The sequence below is a fragment of the Scomber japonicus genome, chromosome 19, assembly GCF_027409825.1.
Source record: "Scomber japonicus isolate fScoJap1 chromosome 19, fScoJap1.pri, whole genome shotgun sequence".
Lineage (NCBI taxonomy): Eukaryota > Metazoa > Chordata > Actinopteri > Scombriformes > Scombridae > Scomber > Scomber japonicus.
Genome location: NC_070596.1, coordinates 22,169,878 through 22,194,936, shown reverse-complemented (window position 1 = coordinate 22,194,936; position 25,059 = coordinate 22,169,878). Strand labels below are relative to the sequence as shown.

The 25,059-nt window shown below is 39.0% G+C and overlaps 1 protein-coding gene across 1 annotated transcript in view; it reads left to right on the top strand.

The window, feature by feature from the left end:
- The window catches only part of si:dkey-34e4.1 (carboxyl-terminal PDZ ligand of neuronal nitric oxide synthase protein), a 55,463-nt gene that overhangs the window by 7,473 nt on the left and 22,931 nt on the right, over window positions 1-25,059 (top strand). Inside the window, exons 3-7 of the mRNA XM_053339734.1 lie at window positions 19,243-19,335; window positions 19,516-19,574; window positions 21,236-21,344; window positions 22,347-22,488; window positions 24,447-24,616. Coding sequence (XP_053195709.1) covers window positions 19,243-19,335; window positions 19,516-19,574; window positions 21,236-21,344; window positions 22,347-22,488; window positions 24,447-24,616 — 573 coding nt within the window. The remainder of the gene's footprint in view (window positions 1-19,242; window positions 19,336-19,515; window positions 19,575-21,235; window positions 21,345-22,346; window positions 22,489-24,446; window positions 24,617-25,059) is intronic.

Below are 25,059 nucleotides of genomic sequence, written 5' to 3'. Positions count from 1 at the left end.
CAATTATAACATCCACAAGCGAAACAGAGAAATGTCCAGATTTCACTTCCCCTTGTTATCCTTCCTGTGTTTTTCTCTTTCTTTCACTCAATTTTTCATGGTCAGATTTCGGCAGCTAGCCATAACAAATGCCTACCCATGCCTGAAGGCTGCAGAACCCAACCCACACAACACACAACAGATTAGTGATACCAGCACATATGACTGCAACATATTGTAGATCTTAGGAGCTAGCATAAATCGGTGCTAAATATTGGTGAATCACAATATTTGCATAACAATAGCGCACCCTGCATGTCCCAGAAAAACCAGGAATGAGAGCACAGCTTAACTCCTGGGGGGTTACAGATCTTTAGCAAAAGTGGGGGCGGGTGGTCTGGTATTCTATGTGCTCTCCAATGTGTGAATGTGGGATATGCTGTATTTAGGGAGGCATGACGCATAATAGGGGGCATTGTTTTCACTCTGTATTCATCTTAGCTTAATGGCAGATGTACAAGAGCATAGTGGGTGACCTATATGTGTACTGAATTAGATGTGATCTCATCTTTAAAAGGATGCAGTTACCCTATCCACCCCCCCCCCCTTCCCCCTCCACCTCCAGAGAATGGGGGTCCTATTCTTCTTTATTAGCGAACAGTCATTTTCCCTATCTGTGATCAATGCTTGAAAGTATATTTCTGCAAGATCTCATCTATTAGTTGGAACTCTCTGAGTAGCAGTTTGATCAGATTTCACTAACAGACCTCAGAAGAAGTGGATAGTTTTATTTGACCTTCAAAATGTGAGTCTGGTGGTTTCCATGACTCCGAGCCTCAGCTAATGTAGGAGTATGCCAGAGTTTTTTGTTTCATTCAGCAGAAGACATTGCTTTGCTTCTGTTTCCTACTGATGGTAATGTCGTCATTTGCTCCATCAACTACTTTGGCCAAAATTTAAATATCTCAGCAGCTAACAAATAGATTGTCATGGAATGTTGTAAAGACATTCATTGTTTGCAGAGGATTGAGCCTAATGACTTTGGTGATCCATTGACTCAAGTGCCGCTATGTGGCTTTGTGTGACTTACAGCTGCAACTAACAATTATTTTCATTATTGATTAATTTGTTGATTATTCTGTCAACGGATCAGAAAATAGTCATATTGAAGAAGCTTGAAGTAGAGAATTCAAAACGACTCAAAACGATAAAAAACATTTTTAAATGACTTGTTGATTCATTGATTGTACATTGATTAATCAACTAATTGTTGCAGCTCTAATGTGTTTCTTGACAACTGTTGGATGGATTAACCCCTAAACTTCTTATCTTTTCTAATGCATTTCATGTTCAGTGCAAATTCGCAAGTACTAACATGTAAAATTCAGATAGTAGTTATTACCTGCTAAACATCAGCATGCCAACATAGAATTACGATATGGGAGGGGCCCATGGTTTCAGAAGTGGTTTCCCACTCAACAATCTCCTCAAAAGAAGAATACCACAACACCCATGAGCCTCAGCCACCATTGCCATGAAGAAGAAGCCATTGGTGTTAATTGGAGCGTAATTAATTCAAAACACTTGTTGTACTTGTTGTATTTACAACACAAGTTGTAAATAAAAGCAATGGATTTTGAATTCCTCAGCCATTTAAACTGAAGTGATTTACACTATAGATCAGTTTTTTTTGCACATGACTGAATTTTGAGTTTGACTGTTTTTTAGCTGAGCTGCACCTTGGGAGTCGTAGTTAACTTCTACCCTGTACACAGTCTTGTACCTTCAACATATTAAAGAACACAGTTGTTTTTTTTCCCTTTTGTACTGATGATTTAACTGAGAGATTTTCATGCTGAATAAGTCCTCAAACTCTGAGTCATGTAACATTGTCTATGGGGAAAGTGAATGGGATTTTTACTTCCACAACGAACCTAAGGCAAAATAGCTTTTCCCACTTAACAACTCTATTGTCATTGTGAGCATGTTAGCATACTGATTTTAGCATTTAGCTCAAAGCACTACTATGTCTAACTATTACCTCACAGAGCTAGCAGGTCTGCAGACTCATGTTTTTTCTGCACTAGTGTGTAGGATGGATAAATATACTGAGGGGACAGCAGGTCTTTGCTCACATGGATGGACTGACAGGTGGTGAGTGGTCCCTGCCTCCACTACCAGCATCATGCCGCACGCATAGACAAACCCTAAGGCTATGACATTTCTTTCAGTGCCGTGATTAGATAAGTCTTACACACTCTGATCCCCCCACGCTCACCCAGAGGAAGCTCCATCCCAAGGAAAGCATTTCTAAAGCCATGAACTCTATTTTCCTGCAGAGCCTCAAGGCACCATTTCTTCATAGACATTCCCTGCCCTCTCCAGCCTCAGCACGCAAAGTTGGTGTAGTTGTGATTTTCCTGTATCCATTAAATAAATTAATATTCTGTTTATAGTATTTCCAGACTCAAACATCTTTATTTTCTAAAAATAACATAAAACAGATGTTAGTAGACTTGCTGTATAAGACTCATTTGACAAAAAAATTCAAATGTCACCCAGACTGATTAGGATTGACATTTGCAACGAGGTCAGCTGTGTAAAGACAGTGATTTTTACTCTATCTGGGGGTATTGCAATATGTCAGCAAGTCCAAGCTTATAGTTACGTTACAGTGAAAACGTCCCTGGAGCTCAGCCAGAAACTCATTTGACCAGTCCTAAAACCTGCTCCTAACTGCCTGCTGCAAAGCTCTCTACAGCTAATCTCAAGTACAAACACTACTAATGTCAACAGACCAGGAACTGGACATGTGTGTTTGTCTGTGTGTGTGTGTGTGTGTGTGTACTGGGTGGGTACTGTTTGTGTATACGTGTATGTAGGTGTGCTCCTGCACCTGGGCAGCTGCAGTCTTATGAGCAGTTTTCCATCAGGGTGCTCTTATGTCCTTGTGTTTGTACGTAATACTGTATGAGAGTTATATAAGCCACAGAGCTATGGACATTTACAAATGATGGACAAAATAACAGGAACATCTTTAACTGCAATGTCTGTAGTGAAATTACTGTGTGCAAGTAAGGGTGTCCATACTGAATGCAGTCTCTATAATCATAAAAGTAAATCAATAAAGATATAACATTGCGTTGTACCATAAATTAGTTCTTGGCAGATTAGCCTATAATTACACACACCCAGGGGTTTCAGTGTCATTGTGTTCAGGGACTTGATGGGACTTGTTCTTAACGGATATGAATTTAGTTCCTCAGAGACACCTGATAAACACTTAATACCAATCCATTTAAAGGGTCAGTTCACCCCCCCCCCCCCCTTCTTTTATCTCTTGTAGTATCTCTCTTTAGTCTATTTGTCAAGGTTTGGAGGTTACTGTTTCTGGAATTGTTGCCTCCATGCCAGTAATGTGGCTCCTTAACAAAGTTTGTTTGTTAGGTTAATGTATGTAATGTATTTTCTGTAGTTTTTTTACTGTGGACAAATCTCTGCACTGAAATGTGAAGAAAAGTAAACACTAGAGAAAGCTACATTGTGCTGCTATAAAAATAACTTGACTGCCTCTATCCTTAATACATATGACCTGTATGCATCTATTATGTGCTGCGCCATATTTCTCCTTCTCGCCTTAAGTAGACTAAAGTTTTATGGACCAAAAATATTTGAAGCTGGACTATTTGTGCTTGAAGCCCTGAAACATCAGCCCAAACAACACCACTGCTTGCATAGATGTGTGAGTGAACCTGTGTAAATCAGACATCAGTGCATGGCACATAAAGTATAGAGAACAGACCCAAAGCCATGGCATTTGCGCTCGAGTCGGTGTTGTGCTCACTGTTGCTGGTTGATGAAACACAGCAGGTTTTCTGTGAATGATACACGAACAGTGCATTGTGGACTCGGTTTCATACTGAATATTAAGTGAAACAAATCAGCTTTCTTTCAGCTTTTAGGGGAATCTGGTGTTGTCTCATTTGCAAATGTATTGGGAGGGGAAAATTCCACATTTCATATATCGGGGCTGATGTTACCAACCGTCTCCCGTGGCGATAACGTGCCTGGGTTACAGCTGTTCATAAATCTATCATTAAGTTTGAGCGTAAGGTCCTTGCTAAGTTAGTACTTGCTAGTTTCAAATTAGTGATTAACTAAACAGGTTGCACTATTAAAACATGTCTTAGCTTGTAAACCCTTTAGTAAAATGTAAACCACTTACTAGGAAACATAGACGCCAACAAGAAGCATCAAGTATAAAATAAACCCTAACATTATAACATAAGATTCCATACAAGTGTGATTCATCTAATTTGGCTAATTTAGAGTCTACTGCATACAGCTCTGTCTTACTCATGTTTAGTAGGAGTGTGTTTTTGTTTTCGAGGAAGTGAAACTCTTTGCCATCGTCTGTATCTGTTCCTCTCTTCCTGTGGCTACTGTTTCACATGTTTGACCTTAAACACCACAACCACGTGTGGTTTCCCTTCCCTGTTTCCTTTTGTGTATATGTAATTTTCTCTTCTGTGAATTTACAAATCGGTCATCTTGATTGCCTTCCAAACAGTCGATTGATAGAGCGATTAGGTTTGTTCAATGGCATGGTTTGCCTCGGTTCGTCTTTTGATGAATGGTACTGTTGTGCTCTCACTCCCTCTCTATTATTCCGCAGCTCTGAATGAACCACAAATGTCAGGCCGCTCCTCAGGTCTCCCTGGTAACCAGCCCTACCGCCAAAAACACGTCTTTCTCAACTCATCCTCAGGTTTGGGATGGGCTCAAAGTTTGCTGCGGATGTTGAAACTAAGCCTGTTGGTTTTGTTATGAATTTACAGTATGTGTAAATGATGTTTTCAATTATGAAAAAGCAAGAAGATGAAAGTGTTTTTAATGAAATTCACACAAATTAAACAAATTAAATGCATATTAGCAGAAAGTTATTCAGCATATTACTTCAAATAAACATGTGTCAGGTTTGTAAGCGGTGTACCTCTGCCTCGAGGCGTTCTTTCTTAGCATGAGTAGGCAGATAAACTTGGCCTGTTGTATTACGGTATCGTTTGTTGGATAATGATTGAGGAAAGTGCTGCAGGCTTTTGAGCTGGCAGACAGGCTGCCCTACTTCTAAATGTGATTTAGAGTCGTGTGTGTGGTGTGTGTGTGTATGTGTGCACATTCATCTCACTTCTCTCATCTTGTTCCAGCGTGCTACATAGGAAGCCTCAAGGTCTAATTCTCCCGCTCTTATCGTTCGACACCCCCACCACCACATTCGGAACCTCATTTTGTTTCATTCCTTCATCTGTGCTTCACTGTAGCTACATTTACACTTCTCTGCGCTCTCCCTCTCTTATCTCGCCTCTGTGTTGGTTTAAACATGCAGGAAACAAGTTGAAGTTAAATTGTTACAGACTTCTTGGTGTCAACACCTCCATTGACCAGGTACCGACTTCTTACATTTGTAGCTGTGACATCTTCCTGCTGAGCCTTTATATAATAGTATTATGTCTTCATATGTGGATACACAACAAAAACATGGCATAATCAAACTAATAGCAAACAGACGTACACAGTGACTCAGGCTGGCAAGAGTCTAAATGGGTCAAAGTGAGTCACCTGACCTTCTTCTGACTTGGGTTAGACACAGGTTGGCAAGTGAATGGGTTTCCATAAAGGGGGACATATGTTTTGTGATTTTCTGTTATTTTTATACTGTTACGACAGAGGACGAGCGGCTGCATAAAGGGTCAGTACAAGATAAAGATATTCTAGTTGAGCCCCCGAATATAAATGTAGATCTGGAAATATGCACGATAAAGTCCACAATAAACAATTCTGTGTAAGGCATGCAAGAATAGCCACCAGTCACAACAAATATTAGGGATGGAAATTAACTAAATCATGTTGACTTTTTAAAGTAATTTAAGTAATGCCCTGAAAGGAGGGAAACAAAAAGCCACCAAGCTGAGTGAGAGAAAAGGAGTGTGTGTATATGAACATAATGAGACCCGTGAATCTGAAAACTAACGTTACTAATTCTAAGGTTTGGTGAAATCTATTGAACTACGCTACAGTCTTGAGTCTCTGCTAACAGTGACAACCAGAATGGCAGCTGTATCATATGAAGGATTCTAATGTGGGGTTGCAAACATGTAATTACATATTTGAAGGGTTGTTTGTTTTTTTGACACTTTGGGAAATATGCTTATTTGCTTTCTTGTCACGAGTTAGATAACTACGATGAAACCACTGTCATGTCTGTGCATGATACGAGTATACCACCAGAAGGCAGTTAGCTTAGCTTAGCACAAAGAAAAGAAACAGGCAGCTAACCTGGCTCTGTACAAAGTCAAAAACTCTGTCTACAAGTACCCCAAAGCTCATTAATTTGTAGCCTATCTAGTTTATTTAGACAATGTGTAAAAATGTTTTATGGAGGGGGGTTATGAAATGTTTTTTAGCAGTGTGGAGCAGCTTTTTGTAGTTGATTTTAGTGAAAGTGAAACTTTTTGCCAGCTGCTTTTGTGTTGCTGAACACCTCACGTTTTTCAGCTCTATGCGCCTCATGTGGTTTGCAGGAGCGCCCTGAAATGCCTCGAGCTGAAGAAAGTTGAACTCAGAGCAGATAAATGGCAGATATCATTAGTTTTTTTCCCCATTGTTCAATCAGATGAAGTGAGAGGCGTGTCTTATGTGGTGGTGATAACAACAAGTGGAGACATCAGACATGGAGGTCAAACTAGTGGTGACTATTGTTGGATACCTGAAGCTATTACCAGCTGTAGTTACCGTGACCTGAATTACAAAAACAGCAGGTCTGGAGTGAGTTTAATTAACAGTAAAATAACAGTTAAAGACGTGGCAAGCTGCTCTTTATTAAAGTGTAGGCGTGCCTCGCGTTTTGCAACCAAGCGCTCTAACTGATTGGGGCCATAGCCAGGCACAGGAACTTCCTGGAGTCTTGTCGTTATGGTGAATTTGCCAAGAAACCAATGGTGACTCCAGGAAGTCACAGCCCTGGTGTGAAAAAGGCCAGATTTCCCTTTTTCCCTTTTGTTTTTTGCATTTTCATAGTTATCAGTTTAATGTTGAATGATTCCTTTAATACTTATAATAACTTATCTTCTTGTACTAAAAAGGAAACTTACTGAACCTGTGGTGTAGCTAAATTCACTCAACTCTGAACTATGCACACCTTGGATGAAGCTCTGATTTATTTACATACATTTAACTGTGCAGTATATGAAAGATATTGAATAATTCTCTGTACTGAACTTATAATACATTTCTTATGTAATCTTGATAAATAATGTTATAGTCTATTGCAAAGTTTACAGTAAGGGTTATAGTCCTGCTATATATAATATTTCAATATGTTATTATTTTTTAACAATGTCAAAATATATTGCCTCTGTAAGGGCCAGTCAATTAAGTAAATAGGACCTTTTCATTCATTGGATATATTTCCACAGTGCACTCAAATTTGCCATTTTGTCTTTCTGTTGTCACTAAAAGCCTCATTTCATCTGCTGAGTACAACTCATCGATGCTTTCAAGAATCTAAGACTTGACAAAAGGATTGTGTTTTGTGCTGGAGTCCAGTGGAGGAACAATGCTCGCTGCCTATTATGCTCTAATTGGATAAATGATGGGAGCAAACTGCTGTTGTTCATTTTTTGGACTCCAAACTGCTTCAACCAATGCTGCCGTCCACACAGACACTAACAAGATAACGTATTCTCCGTTATCCAGATGACAGGCCAAATGTGTCTGTCAATCATACTAACAGCATCTCATTCTGGCAGAGAGCCACGTCCCTGTCTGTCAAACCTCCTATTCATTTAATGTGTGTCTGTTAGCATTGGTTTTCATATAGATACCTGTAGATACAGCAAAATAAGTGTTTTTGGTTGTTGATTGAACAGAGTACACTCTTTTTTAGATTTTTTGATGAAGTTAAGTATTGTGTAACAGACCGTTGTGCAGTTCAAGTTTGAGAAACTGTTATGCTGCTCTCTTTGTTATCTCCACTTGCATCAGCCCATCAGGGCAGTAACACTGACTCGATAATGAGGGAAGAAAAAGCCCATAAGCCGTCTGATCATATGCACTGGAGACATTAGCATATTTTTTGAGCGGAATCTCAATTTCCCAAACTGTTACTTTTTCCATATTTTCTTGTGTTTCTTGTGAATAATTGATTGCATTTGGGTATCGGCGTAATCTTTGACTGGTCTGCCTTCTCACTGTCTCTCTGTGTTAGGGGGGTTCAGTTAAAGCCTGAACTCCTCAGATCTCTTTTTCTTATCTTTCCGTCTCATTGTCTCTATCTCCCCTTGCTGTCACCTACGTCAGGTACATCAAACGAGTGCAGGAGTGTGTCGTGATTACCCAACATTATCCTGGCCCCATTATCCCAGCTAACAGTGATACTGAACTGACCTTATCTTACTGCAGTAACAACCTCTGGACACGGTTAACAGTGGATATCAGACACTGAGAGTTCTATCACCAAACTGAATGTGATCATAAAGTTTGGCCAACATTCATAAACCTAACATCCTGGGTTTCTCTTTCCCAAATATGTATTTGGCACAAAATAAGCTGTACCTGATTAATTAAATTCAATCTGTTGGCAGTTTCCTGTCAAATATTGTATGAATTGCACCACCACTTCTCTTAGGTGTGATTTCACATTTGTGTCAAATTTTGGAGACAGAAGTGAATGCAGTCAGCAATAAGTAGAGTGGCGGTGACTGTCATCAATCAGTGCCATGTGGTGGCACACATCGCCCGACCTTCTGTTGTCAGATAAGTTGTCGCCGGTGTAGCGGGCGACATGATGAGCTGTCTGTCTGTAAGGATTTAAGCTACTCATGATAGAGCTTTATGAAAGGCTCTCACACACTCTTAAACCCTCTTCCAAGGGGCTTTTTGGGACATGTTTGCATGTAAGGCACAGATGGTGCCCCTGATTTACACCCCATGTTTACCCCCGTGAAACGGGGTTAACATGCATTTAGCCTCAAACACTATCTTATTAAATGGTTGGTCATCATACTTAACTGTTGCTTTCTTTGTCTTTTCTTCTTCTCCCGGGTTTCTTGTCATCATGTTCCTCCTTTTTACCACCTGTAGGCTCCCCAGGGTGCTGTCTGTTCACATTTGTGTTTTCCATTTGCAGTGGCAGACATGTAGAGCTACAGGTTGGAAAAAGAGATGTGTGCCAGTAGTTAATCATATAGTACAGCCACTCCTAACTGCCTTGTTTTTTGTAGTAGATGAATTAAATTGCTAATGGCTCTGTGGTTCCTTTTTTCTCTAATTCAAGAAAAATAAATAGGAAAATATGATATACTTTGATCAACTGTTGATCATCAATTGCCATATTTTTTGATAATTGGTTAAGTCAATTTTCAATCAAAAATTCCAAAAATGTCTTGCTTTCAGGTTCTCAGATTGTATCATATCAAGTCTTAATTAATGTCCTAAATTACAGTAAATGAATATATTTGAATTTCATACTGAAATGAAAAAACAAACATTTGCTGATGTCACCTCGGCTCTAGGAAATTGTGATGATCATTTAAGTATTTTTTTGCTGTTTTATAGAGAAAACAATTAATTAGCAGATTGATAATTAAAAGAACCATTAGTCGCAGTGCTATAACCAATTAATTTTGTAGTCTATGTCCGTCCAACACTCTGAAAGTCAAAGATATTCAGCTGACAATAATGTGGAACAGACAAAAGCAGGAAATCTTCACATTTGAGAACCTGCAACCAAAATAGTTGCTAATTAACTTTCTGTTGATCAACTAGTCACTTTTTAGACTCATTGTTTCAGCTCTTGACAATTGTTCACATTTTCTTTCATAACTTTTTCTTCATCAAACAAAAAATGCAGAATTTGCTGCTTCCCTACCTTGAAATTGCCTCAATCACTGCACAGTAGCATAACCTAACCCTAGCGTAACTGTGTTTATACAGTATGAGTGTAGATCAGTGACGGTTGGCCCCTGTTCTGGGTGCTAAGGGGATTTTAGGGCCTGTGATCTGACAGCGTTCGTTTCAGTAATCCTATTACTCTGACTGCTGCTTTTCCAGACTACTGCATCGGACAGATCCATACTCAGCATCTCCACATCACTGTAGCGTTAACCTCTTGATGCTCTGTTGTCCCTATAGCTTACATCATTACCTCAGCCTGCCTGTCTACATTCAGGCAGTTTCTTTCCAGTTTTGTTTTAAAAAATGTATCATAACCTGCACAGACACAGTAACTGAAGCCAAAAAGGCTTCTTTACTGTGATATATACTCTTGGCTGAATGAATCCTAAAGGGGATCCAGACAGCATTGCTTGTTGAGCCAATGAAGCACTTTAGAAATGATATGACACTATTTACTAGCTCTAGAAAGCAGTGGCACGTGTCCCAGTCACAGAGCACAGCTGGCAGATTATCCATCACCAGCTTAGCTTTATGGCAGTTGTTGTTGTAAAGAAGGGCTGCATCTAACAATAAATTGATTGGTAATTTGGTCTATAAAATGTCAGAAAATGGTGAAAAATGTCGATCACTGTTTCCCAGAGCGTTGTTTTTTCACAGCCCAAATATACTCAGTTTACTATCACAGAGGACAAAAGAAACCAGAAAATATTAACACTTCAGACACTGGAAGCAGCAAATTTTGTCATTTTTCAAACCATGTCTCAAGATGACTAATCAGCTATGCAAATGGTTGCTGATTAATTTCCAGTCAATTGATTGTAGCCACTGTTATCTTTTTGACAAATGCTCTTGTTAAAAATGAGAAAAAAAACAGAACATAATCTGATTTAGCTGTTCATGCAATCAATCAAATTACTCCATATTTCATTAGTCTAGTTAAACTGTGTTCATTACATAAGTGAACTGAACACACATACAATCACATACACACATAAATGAGGTTACAGGCAATGTGAAGGAAAGAAAAACACTTGTCAAAGATGATTATATCATAATCTGAGCACACATGAGGTACTTGCATAATCTTTTTAAGAATCCAAATTTATTCCACAGGTCTACAAACCCTAAATCATTACACACATGCATCTATATCTGCGTAACTAAACCAAGAACCACCTAAACCAGGATTAGGTTTAGAGTTGTTCTATATAGTCGTTTAACTTACGTAACATTTTCCAGTTTAAATCATCTCACTTTAGCAACAGTACCACAGAAGATAAATGAATCACTGACTCCAGCTGTAACAACAGTGATCTGATAATTTCAGTGGAGTTACATGTGACTCAGATCAGGAGTCACTGCTGACTCTTAATTCAGTAACCTGTTTGTGTCAGACTGTCTGCAGGTGTAGTTCTGCTTGTCCCCTATCTTTCCAGGGGTTAGGACATGCCTACTTGATTCACCAGTTTTAAAACATGTCAAACCCCATCTAAGTTGTTTTGTCTGAACCACAAATGAGATTAAAACTCAGTGTTTGGGATTTTGGTCAGTTATGCAGTAATATAAATAATAACCTCATGCCTATATGTCCATTCAGGGACAGTCAGTTTGTCTGTTGTCTACCGAGTGCACACGTGGTATTTAGAGTGTGTCTGTGTGCACCTCTCTGCCCGTGTGCCACTGAGAGCGAATGTTTGGCATGCTCAGGTTGTTCCTTTGTATTTACTCTGTGTCACATGTGACTAACCCTGAGTAGCTGAGACTGGCTGTCCTCTCACTGCGCCTGTCAGCGACTCACTCAGGCGTAGGTCCATTCTCACTGCAAGGGCGCAGACACTCGAGGAGTGCCTGCCTGGGCCCGCATTGGGGCTTAGCCGCTTCCTCTGACAAACCTGCATCAGGAGGGGTTGATTCCTCTGCAGAGGTACAGGTTTACTCATCTCACATCACATTTACTGCTTTCTTCCATTGCAGCTTTTCTTCCTGACCTTGCTGCTTTAATTTTAGATGAAGGACATTATGCTGATCAATTAAGTGCACCACATGATGCCTTGTCATGGCTGCCCAGAGTTCGGGGAGCTTTGATTCTTTCCTTGCTCCTGTGCAGATGTATTAGCACAGGCCAGAATTGATCAATTCTGTCTGTCAGCTATAAACACACTTGCGGTGTAAGTAATGAAAGTCATTTATCTAGAAAAGTCACAGCTGTAGCTCCCAGACGGAGTTGGCACAGTGTCAGTGTCAGCTGTGTTTGCTTATCTGTGTACCAGAAGATTGTCACTAAAATAGTGTAAGAGTAAATAAATTCAAAACAAAAAAGCACAAAAGAAACAGAAGCCCTTCAATCAAAACTGCTCCCAACTCTACTCAAAAAACATGTTCGCTTCCCAATAAAAGCTCCACTTCTTCTACACCCTGCCATTAAACTCCAGTGTTGCGTGTAACCCCACTGTCACGCTGAAGCCCCCATCAAGCAGCCCTGTAAGTGGGCTGTTTCCTGTTAGCACCTCCTCTCCCACAGGAGACAGACTGTTGCCCGCTGGTGGCTGCCAACAGACTAGAGCCTGGGAGTCCAATCCATAATATCTGCACTCATGTAGAAGCTGCTCACGTAGGCACCAGCATACAAACGCACACATGTACACACATTTTTAGTTTTATTAGCCTAGCAAGCCCTTTTTTTTTCTTTTCACACACAAAACAGCCAACATGCACAAACACGAACTCCCGTCTGTTACTGATCTAGGCCAAGGTCATTGTCTGTGGCGACTCTCAAGGTAATTGCTCTCTCATACACACTGCTGACTAATGATGAGATGTGCCAGTTCACTCTGGAGGTCCGGGCCTCTCTGGTGTCATGGGAGGCATCGCGTCCTCCCTATTTGGCCGTGGGGCTCAGACGCCTGTCTGAAAATACTACTCACAGGGAGAGAGACTAGTTGGGTAGCAGTAATTAAAGCTCCACTACATTGTTTAAACTAATGGGACGTTAAAAGATGCATCTGCTCGACTGTCAAAACATGTGATTTCCTCCTCATAAAAATTAGCACTCACAGTTGGAGTTGAACATAAATAAACATGCTAATTTTGCCTTCAACTTGTTTGCTTCTACTCTGATTTCCAAGAAGTCTCTTTTCACGTTAAATGCTGTTGTGTTTCTCAGCTCAGTTCAGCTCCCAACAGTCATCTCTTTGTGTGCACAATTGGGGGTAAAAAAAGTGAAATTCCTTGGAAGTCCCCAAATCCTGGGAATTGTAATGAAGTGGTTGCTAGGTTGCAATGTATAGGTCCTATTGTGGACTCCTGTATGGATTCAATGGTACTACAGGGAGCATCAATGACCCACAATGCACCCCGCATTCCTCTGCTTTTCAGGATCGTTGAAGGGGAGTAGGGGGGTTGCCTGTAATTTCTTACTTTGTGATTTGGTTTGCAGAAACATAAATCCTGCACATTTATTCACATTAAAAATATCAATGAACAGCAGAGGAGAAAATAAATGTCCTTTTCCAGCTTTTTATGTAAAAAATTCTGGAGCCAGAGGTTAAATCTCTCAACTGAGCATGTAAGACTCACTGACCTAAGATTAAGAGGTTGTTGACAGGTGCCTTCTGGAGCCAGGAGGTTTTATTTAGAGTATCTGCAGTACAATTACTTCCATATAATGACTCGAGGGCCTTGTTCCTTGAACTGCTCTCCCTCTCGGAAAGAGGATGTCAACATCATAACACAAGAGTGTTCTCTCTGGCTCAGCGGCCCAAGTCCAATAAGGATAAATGACCAACATAATCATTATCGTACAAATGGTATAAGCTGGAAGTGAGTATTAACAGTTTTGATCCAAACGAAATGGCATTCTTTGCAAGCCTGCCTCGCAGTGCTAACAAAACACCACCCAGAACACTTTAATTGAGACAGTAGGGCTGTGATCCGTGATTATTTCCATTATAGGTCAGTCAGATCAATCATTTTCTTGATTAACTGATTAGTCAATTGGTTTACAAAAAGTGAGAAAATGGTGAAAAATGTTCATCAAATGTCTTTTTTTGTCCCAACCAACAGTCCATAACCCAGACATATTCAGTTTACTATCACAAAAGCTTAAAGACACCAAAAAATAATACCATTTAGGAAGCTGGTGCAAGAGAATTTTAGTATGTTTTTCTCAACAAATGATGTAAAATGATAAATTGATTATCAAAATAATTTCTGATTAATTTTCTGTCAGTCAAATCAACTAATAGCTACTTCTTCTTTCCCGACAAAGCTAGTGACATCTGCAGACACAGTACTGATCCAATACCACTACTGTTTATTGTCCAAATCTAAAATCTGTATACCTAATTGCGTGGACCTCGCCGCAATCATTTCTATGTAAGGTGAAATGAGGTCAGGGTTTGCTAAAATCTGTAACCTGCATTGACTGAGTAAATGAGTCTTTTAATGACTTTAACAAAGAAACCGTGTTTAATTCATGTCATGCTGCTGAATTTTAAATGTGTTTTCTACTAAATACTTTATTAACAACTAGCCTGAACATTAAGAAGAGTTATTGTGGAATAACAGTCTGAAACAGTATGAATGAAACAGGTTTCCGTGATAGAAGTGGAACCAAGTGAAGCCCAGCATATTCAAGAGCTTTATTTTAAAGCTCTGGTGGACTTCCTGTTATTAAATAGTGATTATAGTTGCTCCATGTAGATTATTCATGCCACACTGAGAAACTGCTCTGAAACTGTCACAGCAGATTCTATTGTCTTAGCTTGTTCAAATATTACTAATAAAAAGTGAATGGTCTCTCCTCTCTCCTCTGGTTTGAGCTTCTTCATCTCTCTTATAAAAACAGGCTAACCCCCAAAATTTATAACACTGGGCTCAAAGAGACAAATTTCCTTCGCTCATTTTGTACACATAGCAACAGCCATCACTATTCTGTCTGACGCTTTCATAATAGATTGGGGAGCAGAACGTTGACTGAAATTTTTTACGCTGTCTGGGAAGACTGATGAGTCTGACGGCTTAAACACTCACATCCAGACTGGGGGAAGATTTGAAATATATGCTCTCACTCTGCTTGCTTTAAGCTTGAATGGTGCTTCAAACTCTCAGTATTGGAAGCATAGTTTTAAAGCTTTGAGACTGCATCTTAGAAGGTAAAGCCCATGTCCTAACGTGTCTGTTTAATCCACATATTAGTCACACACTCATTACAACTAATGCATTACTCCTAAAGTCTGTCTTCCTACATTTCTCTAACATTATATAGACGTTCTGAGATCCCATAACAGCAAACTCAAGCACACTAAGCTCCTCTAATAATTTTATGCCTTGCTGAAAGTTTTCTAACCTGACATGCACTTGGGCTAATTGTTTGTTGTTGCTGTTGAGAAACCATAGGAGAAACCGTAACAATGCAAGTGCATTAAAAGCCTGAATATTTCAAAACACTTTGCACTTAAGCAAAGAATATATAAAATTTTCATACTTTGGATGAACTTGCAAATTCCCATTTTGCTTCACCATAATGCTGGCATAAACGCTGAATAATGAAAGAGCTGTGTGTGTGTGTGTGTGTGTGTGTGTGTGTGTGTGTGAGTGTTTTGACATGGTGTGACTGAATGTATTTGCGTGACTTTGCAGGTGTGTGTTGGAGCATGTGTTGTGAAGATCACCAGAGCGGCAACTGCCAACAATTAAATTAATATACAACTTTTTTGATGATCAATTAATCATTTTTAGACATGTTTTCTTTTTTCTTTTTTTTTTAATGTCCACATTTTCTGATTCCAGCTTCCCAATTGTGAATATGTTCTGGTTTCTCTAGTCTCCTATGACAGCAAAGTGAATATTTTTGGGTTGTGGACTGTTGGTCAGGACAAAAGAAAATATTTGAGGATGACATCTTGGCCTTTGGGAAACAGTGATGGATATTTTTCACTATTTTCTGACATTTTATGGAGCAAACAACTAGTTCATTCATCGAGAAAAAAAAAATATTTTTAATTAATGCATTCAGTCTTTTTTCGGTCTTCTAACTTATACTGCCTCCTGTCAGTTGTGGGGCAGGTGGATGCCCGAAAATCATTATTCTATTCCGTCGCCTTTCTTCAAATATACTTCATCTCTTTATTAGCCCCAGAAATTGATTTTTGCACAGGTGTTGAAAGGCCACCACAAGACACAAAAATAAAGCTGAGCACCTGTATTATGGTTTCATTCTCGGACTTCTCCTTTCATCTCACCACTGTGACACTTCTCTTTGAAGCATGAGCAATTATCCATTCCTCCTCTTTAAACTCGGGTTAGCGTCGCTTTCCCTCTCTCTGTGGTCTGTTTCCTCTTCTCCCTCTCTAAACCTATTCTCTATTTAATCAGCTCTCTCAGGACTCAGTTCTGTATAATTAGAGACTGAAACTTTAATCACCATGGATCCAGGGCAGGGAGAGCAGGCCATCTGAAACAGACACAAGCAGAAAATTAGCATGGAAGAAAGTATGGAAACATAGAAATGAAAGTGACAAATATGGGCTTCATTAAGTCATGATATTTATATTGCTGTCAATCTGCACTCATGCACAAACAGTGGAGACATATCCTAAGTTCACATAAGATTAATTAAACCCAAACTACCTAATAATCGTGTCTGCTAGGTCTTGACTTGTTCATCATGCTCGGCTAATTGTGCCATCGCTGCATTTGTGTAGCTGGATTAAAAGGTCACAGTTTGCAGGAGGTCCTTACATAACAATATTTGTCTCCTCACCTCCTCTGCTTCTGTCTGCTTCTATCTGTTCACGTCTCCTTCCATCTTCTCTCCTCTGTTTTTCCATCTTTGTCTTCTTACCTTTAACTTGTCTCCATACTTCAGGCATTCATTTTTCACGCTTTCTCAACATCTCATCCTCTCCTCTCTTCTCTTTCCTTTACTTATTCATCTGGCTGAAGACTTCACTTATGCTGTATATTAATATTTTGGCAGATTGTGGAAAACAGAAGGCTGGAAGCTGGCCTCCTGTGTATGCAGCAGGACTGGGAAAAATGTTAAATTATCCAAACTTTTAAAGTTTACCTCTGTGGTGAACACAAGATGTGATTAAAATTCAAGACCTTGATGTCTGACTGTTTTATATGAGCTTCAGAGAAAAAGATGGAAGAAATTGTGTTCGTCTTGTGCCTGTGAGTTGTGGAATTGTGGAATTTAATGGATTGTTTTTGCAAAATATATTAAAGTAATAGTTCATTTTGGTAAATGTGACTGTTCTCTTTGCTTTCTTATCCAGACAGAAAGCAAATCAAATTTTCTGGTGTTTTTTTTTTTTTTTTTTTGCCAAAGTACAATTTTACATTAGTGCAAGCAATTGACGCACCAACACTGTCTCGCTCTCCTTTTCTCTCTCCTCTCTTTGTCCGTACAGCACGTATCAAGAAGATTCCTAATGCTTTGTTCAAATTGAAACATTTTCAACTGGCAAAGATGATTCTTCGGGTCAATTTTCGCTGCATGGGTCAATTCACATCTAATCACGTCTTTCTATTGACTAAAATGTGCTTCTTGTTAGGTCTAAAAATTGTCATAGTGCCTGACTGGTTCAAAGTGAAAAAAAAAAAACCTGCCTGTGTGGATTAGACAAATGAGATGTGACATGTTTATTAGTGAGATCTACTAGTTCTAGTAAGCAGATTTTTTTTGCCTTAGGACAGAGTGACGCTAACTGTTTGCCTCTGCTTCTGGTCTTCATACATAAAGACATAAGAGCGGTATTAATCTTCTCTTCTAAGTTCAGCAACAAAATGAAAAATTGTGTCAGGGATGCAACTAAAGATTATTTTCATTAGTTATTGACTAATTTCTCTTTGTTAGAAAATGGTGAAAGATGTCGATCACTGTCTCCCAAATTTTAAAATGTAACCTAAGATGCCTTCTTTAATCCAACAACAGTCCATAACCTGAATTAAACTCAGAAAATATTCATATAATATATATAATATTCATTTTAGCAGCTGGAAACAGAGAATGATTGCATTTTTGCTTTTAAAACAATTACTCAAAACGATATTCAACTATCAAAACAGCGTGATTAAAGGTCCATCAACTGTTTAATTGATTAATACACTAATCATTGTAGCTCTAAAGTGTATTTCCTAAAATGTTGAGCTATTCCTTTAATTAATTAAACAGTCAAGGCTCTTTTTCCTTTTCAAAATGACAACCAGAGAGCTTTTTTTCCATCACAGCTGATTTACACGTCACATTGCTGACATATGCTACAGCATGAAACCAGCTTAAAGTCTAACAAGTCAAACACCTGCATTCTGTGTCCCTTGATAAATGAGTGAGGCTTTAAAGTCACGCTGTGGGCCCTCATAGCTGCTAGCTAACAATAGTTGGACCCTTCTTCATGTTTAAAAGTGACACTAATGTGAGCAGACATACCAGACTCGCTAAGTTCCTCAGCTGAGAGCTCGGCCAGCTGACGAGGTGGAAACGTGTTAGTCACTCAGTGCAGACACAGCTGTTGTGTACCACTCAGCAAACAGAATGGAAAACCCATATTCTAGGGACTTTTCACTTAAATGTTGTTGTTAAATTTAGCTAGGTTGTTTAGTGTCTTGTTCCTGAGAAGCAGAAAGAAACTAAGTCAGCAGTTCAGTATAACCACATGATCATTTCCTGTCACCTTAGATTTATAATGTGATATAATCAGCCATGTGACGGGATCTCAGGATTTGTATTTTGGAGGATTAATGAGATATAACTGACAAATTTAATGTGATTACCCTCATATAATGAGAGTCAGGATCCAGCTTAACTGCAGGTATTTTTGACCTTCTCTGTTTTGGTTGTGGTAAAGTCTCAGTGTCCTTTCTCTTTTTACTGGCATCACAGTTCTGTGGTTGGCTTAGCTTCTTATACTCACCATACTTTATCACTACTCTGCCAAGCTTTTAAGGATACTGATATATTAAAGTGCACTGCAGATCATGTTTTAATACTGACAGATTGTTCCTACTTATGCCCTTAATTTTGTCAGCATGCCAAATGTGCAGCAGGACACACTCAGGTCACTCTCACTGCAATGGAGATGTGGAATGCATGATTTATCACACAAAATAAAAAATGTGTGATCAGGTGCAACCAAAATTATCTCTTTGAAACCAATAAACCTACAGTATAAAGGTATCATTTACAGTCATGCAGGTTATTGGTTCCTGCCTGTTACTGTATGTATTACATACGAAAAACATAAAATACTATTCACGTGTAATGCTTATATTCTAATGTTTTTTTCTTTTTCTCTGTTTTCTTAGTATGAATTCAAGGCCAAGAACATCAAGAAAAAGAAGGTCAGCATTGTTGTGTCTGTGGATGGCGTCAAAGTGATTCTGAGGAAGAAACAGAAGGTAAGTCATTAGTGATTATCTCTAAAAAAGGATGAGAAATAACCCTGTTCCTTCAGACTCAGAAAACAAATACCAGAGTCAGCAGTCAGTTTTAGTATTGTAGTAATAATAATTGTACAATGTAACTTGTTTTTTGGTGTGAAACTGCTGCTTTATCACAATCATCTTTCTCATACTCAGAGAAAAGAATGGACGTGGGATGAGAGCAAGATGATGGTCATGCATGATCCCATTTACAGGTCAGTCAGTCTAATTTCACATGTTAAACAAATATAACATTTCATTATCTCTTTCATTTATACATCCAGTGTCTAAACTGTGACTATGTGTGTGCAGTGAGTATACAGTGGATGGTATATACTGTGTGTCTCTCAGTGGGAATTATATCCTCTAACTTGGCTTCTGTGAATGGAGCTGAAGCTTTACCATTCAGGACTAATGTACATGAGTGTACTATACATGCCAAATGCAGTTACATTCATTAGGCAGCGTAATGAATAATCTATAGCTTTTGCATGTAGTTGGGAGAGCATATGTTTGTATACTTTAATGTATGTTAGGTATTCTACAGAGGCCCCCTGCTCTCAGATTATATTCATAGTAATCTGGTATTTTCAGAGCAAATGTGTAACATTCAGACAAATTGCTGCTTCCTTTAAATTGTGAAAATTATTTTAAATGATGTGTTGGATTATGTAAAATGACAGTTTTGCCTAAAGAACAAAATGCATTTATCATGACTTCAATGTCTCGTGTGCGTGCGTGCGTGCGTGTTTAAATTATGCATATATCTGTGGGAGGATCTCATTTGGCAAGGCCACACCTCATCAAGGGTCTTTGTGTGTTAAATATAATTGTGGGTGTGTGTGTGTGTGTGTGTGTGTGTGTGCGTGACTGTTGTGCAGTGGGGATACACTGTATAGCACTCTCTTTGTCACATGACTTTCAGTAGTAGGTTGGTATAATCTGTTTGGCTGGCTCCCAGTAGAGATGTTTTATAGGAGCGCAGCTACAGATGGAGACGCAGGTCTGACCCTCCACTCTGCCAGTATACTGCAGAGTGTGTCGGTGCAGGGTTGCTGGCAAGTACAGAACCAGACGGGACAGTAAACTTATACAACAGATGGTGTATACATTACAGTAGTGTACTACCATGTCTTTGTATACTATACTGTATCCTTCTTTCTTGTTATTTATGCCTGAATTAGATCAGTTCTGTCATTAAAATGATATTGATGAAGGTCCTTTATATTTAACTTTGTGTCACTTAAAGGGGACATATGTTTTTTGCGATTTTTTGTTATTTTTATACTTTTATGACATCAAATGTCAATGTTAAACATGGTCAATGGTCCAAAACTTGAGATAATGTATGTAAACATGTTCCCTGCAAGTCAAAAGACAGGGCCACTTCTACTTCCTCCTCATGATGATGTCAGATTGTTTGTGCATGCCCACAACTTGCCATCTATTGGTTACGTTTGTTGCTAAGGTTGTCGCTATGGTTGTTCACATCGTCCACTCACATATTTTGGATTAGATTCCGGGTCCGGGCATAGATGTATTTAAGTAGTTTCCATGTTGAGTAAAGAACAAGAGAAAGGAAATCTGATTATTTTATTTAAGTAGCCAAACCACCGGATGTCCTCTCCTGGCAGCTGGCCAATCAGAAAAGAGTGGGCTCTTTGGGAGGGCCTTAAAGAGACTGGAGCTGAAGGAGCAGTGTCAGAGGCTTAACTGGCAGCTGTATGAAGGGCCAGTATAAGATAAATAAGGATATTTTTAAAAGTTTAAATCATGCAAAGATATTCCAGTTCAGCCCCTGAAGAAAAAATGTACACCTAGAAATGTGCATGATGCATGGCCTTTAATATGTTAATTCTTTCATCATATTTTCCAGGATTTTCTACGTGTCTCATGACTCCCAGGACTTAAAGATTTTCAGCTACATCGCAAGAGATGGGAGCAACAATTCCTTCAGGTGTAATGTCTTCAAATCCAAGAAGAAGGTACAGTTTGAGTCATTTCATACACCTCCTGACTGTGGACCTTGGGGAGTAAATATCTGACCACAGATACTCATATTATTTTATCATTAAATCATAGTTTTAGGGGAAATTCTGCACTGCTGTTCTTATGTTTCATCACCCATGAGAACTCCTGTTTAAATAACCGAAAATGCATCTGGTAATCAGTAGTCATATGGGGAGAAACCTGTCACAGCAGAGAGGAGAGCAGGATGATATATCATTTTTATCAAGTACAGCCGCATCAGTAGGCATTAATCAAATGCAGCCATGAGACATGTTGCATTTTAAGTGACATTCTTGCTTCTGTAAACTTTTTCCTTTGGCTGCCATATTTGTTGCTACCATTGCTCCTTGATGTAAACCCCTCATAAAGGTGATTTGGGTGTTACTAGGTACAGATATCTGTGACTGAAGGTTGAATATAATCTGTGTTTTTCAAATTTCACCTTCTGTTAAACTATTAATTTCCTGATTTTGTCAGCTCTGTTCATCGATTTTTGGTTTTAAATATCATGATAAATTAAATTTCCTGTGGCTTAGATAATATCCTGTAGTTTAGCACTGATGATCCACAGCTTACAGTGAATACAGAGGTACAAGGGTTTCAACTGCATATTTTATAGAAGCTGAACCATTATTAGCTGTGTCTTTAACTTTGCTCAGTCTGAGCAGTAACTTAGAACGACTGCAGCAGTCTTGGATCTTGGATCACAGGTCTGGCATTATCAGTCATCTGTAATGGGGATTGTACCACAGAAGTGATAGCATTAGTCTGTGAAGCTGGGGCATTCAACCATGGGCTAAATTCCAGAGAGCCTGCAGGTTTTCTGTCCATCCAAAGACTGCTGATTAACTCGTCTTAAAGCAGGCAGTAGGAACTGATCAGGGAATTTACCTGCTGTGATGTTTCTAAATGTCTCTACTCCTTTCTCTCTACCTCTCTCACTCTCTTTTCTTCCCCTGTCTCTCGTTCCCTGTCAGACGCAGGCCATGCGTATAGTGCGGACAGTAGGTCAGGCCTTTGAGGTGTGTCATAAGCTCAGTCTGCAGCATGCAGAGCAGGATGCAGACGGACAGGCTGATGGAGAGAGTGACAATTCTACAGAGGAGTCCAGCAGTAATGGTAAGGCCTACCTTATAAGATTGTGTTTTATTTATAATATTCAGGCTATATTCAAATTCACATGGACAAATAGACATTTTGGATGACCTCTTAGCTGATTTTCATGACTACAAAGTGTAAAAATGTGTAAAAATATAGCTCAGTGTTAATGATTATTCAAATACATTAAAATAATATATTTAGTCAGCAATAAAGTCCTAAAACACTTAGTTGACATTGAACTGAAACATGGGCTCTGTTTACATTAAACCTTGTGAGCCAGAGTCTCTTTGTACAGTTTAGTTTCTGTGTTTGAATTTCACAATGTCCAAACACCTGTTGCTTGTCTGATTCTTTCACCTGTGAGATAATACACCTCAGCTAACAATACCTAGTAGGTCAAGCCAAAGAAATACTGTGAATATGAACAGACTCTACTAACTATTTGTTGCTGGACTGCTGAAAGAGTTATTAGCTGGATTTTTTTAGTATGTTCTTCATAACACAAAGTGCTAACTTTGACCTGTTAGTTAGGTAGTGCTAGTGAACATATCAGGAAATCATCATAGTCCTCAGGATTCATCCTCTAGGGGTCATGAACGTCTGTAGAAAGTTTCATGGCAATCCATCCAATATACGCTGAGATATTTCTGTCTGGACCAGAGCTTCTCAACTAGCCAATCCACAGACAAACTGACTTCACTCTCCATATAGATCTCCCTAAAACTCAGTACAAAACAGTCGCTCTTAAACTTCCAAACACATTTTGGGTTCATATCAAATGAGATTCTTGAGATCCATAAGTGAACATGATGTGGAGAGTTACATTTTTTCCAATGGAGAGAAAAACAGAACAACAGTGCATTCAATATTTTATCCCATTACTTGATAGCACAATGGAAAGAAAATATAATAAAAATGTGTAGCAACCATATTTTATCATTCTAATAATTGTCACAAAAAAGGATGAAAATATACAGAAAGCTTTTGTGGTTACTGGGATGTGTTGCACCCCTGCCCTCTTCACTTTTTAGGTGTTTTATAAAGTAAATCCCATTACGGTTTCTCACAAAAGCAATAACGTAACCATTCTCCACAGAGAGGAATATCACTTTATTAAAAACTTCATAACTTTAAAGTCTGGTCTGAACAATGTTATGGCCGAAAACATGGTGTTTGAGCCTTTATTTTAGTCATTTTGATCAAACAAGCACCATCTCTGTCCTCCCTGAATCTTGACCTTGCCCCTGTTTAGTGTGATTACATTTCTCTTTATGGCCTAAATGGAACCGTCAAACCTCACTAATTCAGAGCAGTGATCAAACAGTGTCAACACAGATGTCTGGTTACAACAGGGATGAACAGATTTTAGGGACAACATCGAGCCAGGAAGCCCCATGCTGTGTTTATTTCATGTGGGGACGGGGGGCAGCGATGGGAAAGATTCCCATGATTACAACTTTCCCGTCAATGGACAACACAAGAGGGTGATGTCAGTTCGTGTTTCCAGTAATGAGTGTAATTTGCACACTCTGAATGGGTAGTTGTCTCGCTTTGAGCTGCAGTTGTGTGGCATGCCGAGCTGATCATGTGGGGATAGAAAGCTATGTGAGCTCAAAATAGCATTAATTTAGGGTTCTAGCTATCTAAATTAAGACATTTAGACATCTCTGTGTGTATTATCTACTGCTAGGTTGGATATATCAGAGCTTTCAGAGGATGTTCAATTCCAGAAACTGTATAAGCTATATTTATATTTACACTCCCCCTCAAATATACGTTTTCTTGTTGTTTAAGTTTCACTCTGTATATGTAATGTGTATTTATTCTTATTATTTATGACAGAGAAGAAGCAAAAGTCATTTTAAGGATTTTAACAAGATAATTGAACATATTCTGAATACTTCAAAAGTTAACAAAAGGAGACAAAAGGAGTAATGGGGTAATACTTTGTTGTGTCTCTGTGTATTCCTCTACAGCTCGTAAACTGACAGGAGCAGAGCAAGAGGAGGAGGAAGGCAAACAAGAAGGAAGACATGGAGGAGAAGAGCCGTCAGCCGGAGGCACCTCACTGTGTGAAAAGGCAGTCAGTGAAATTCTCCAGAGTCTGGCTGAACTAAACGTGGTTAAATCTGGACAGACCATCATAGTAAGATACTTGAACACACACACACATTGGATATTTAAGGGGGGTTGATGATTTTAGAGATGATTCAGCAAGTACACAGTAGTGCTTATAGCCCTGCCCTACATTATAAGGGCAAACAGGTTTTAAATGTCAAAGGTCTGAGACTGGATTTAATGGAAACAAATAATGGTTATTGTTGTGTCCTTTCCACATTATACAAAGGAGGAGGTCTAGCTAACGTTAGCTGTCTCTCTTTCATGGCTGCATTTGGTGGTAGAAAATGACTTTTAAAACTCCAGTAATGAGCACTCTGTACATCTCACTATAATTCATATCACAACACAGAGTAATTAACAAACAGAGAAATGTATGCAGTGCTCAGTTCACAGATGGGACTAATGCACCATTCAAAAAACTATTTGTTATCATAATTACAATTTTAAGACTAAGTGTGAGTCAGTCAA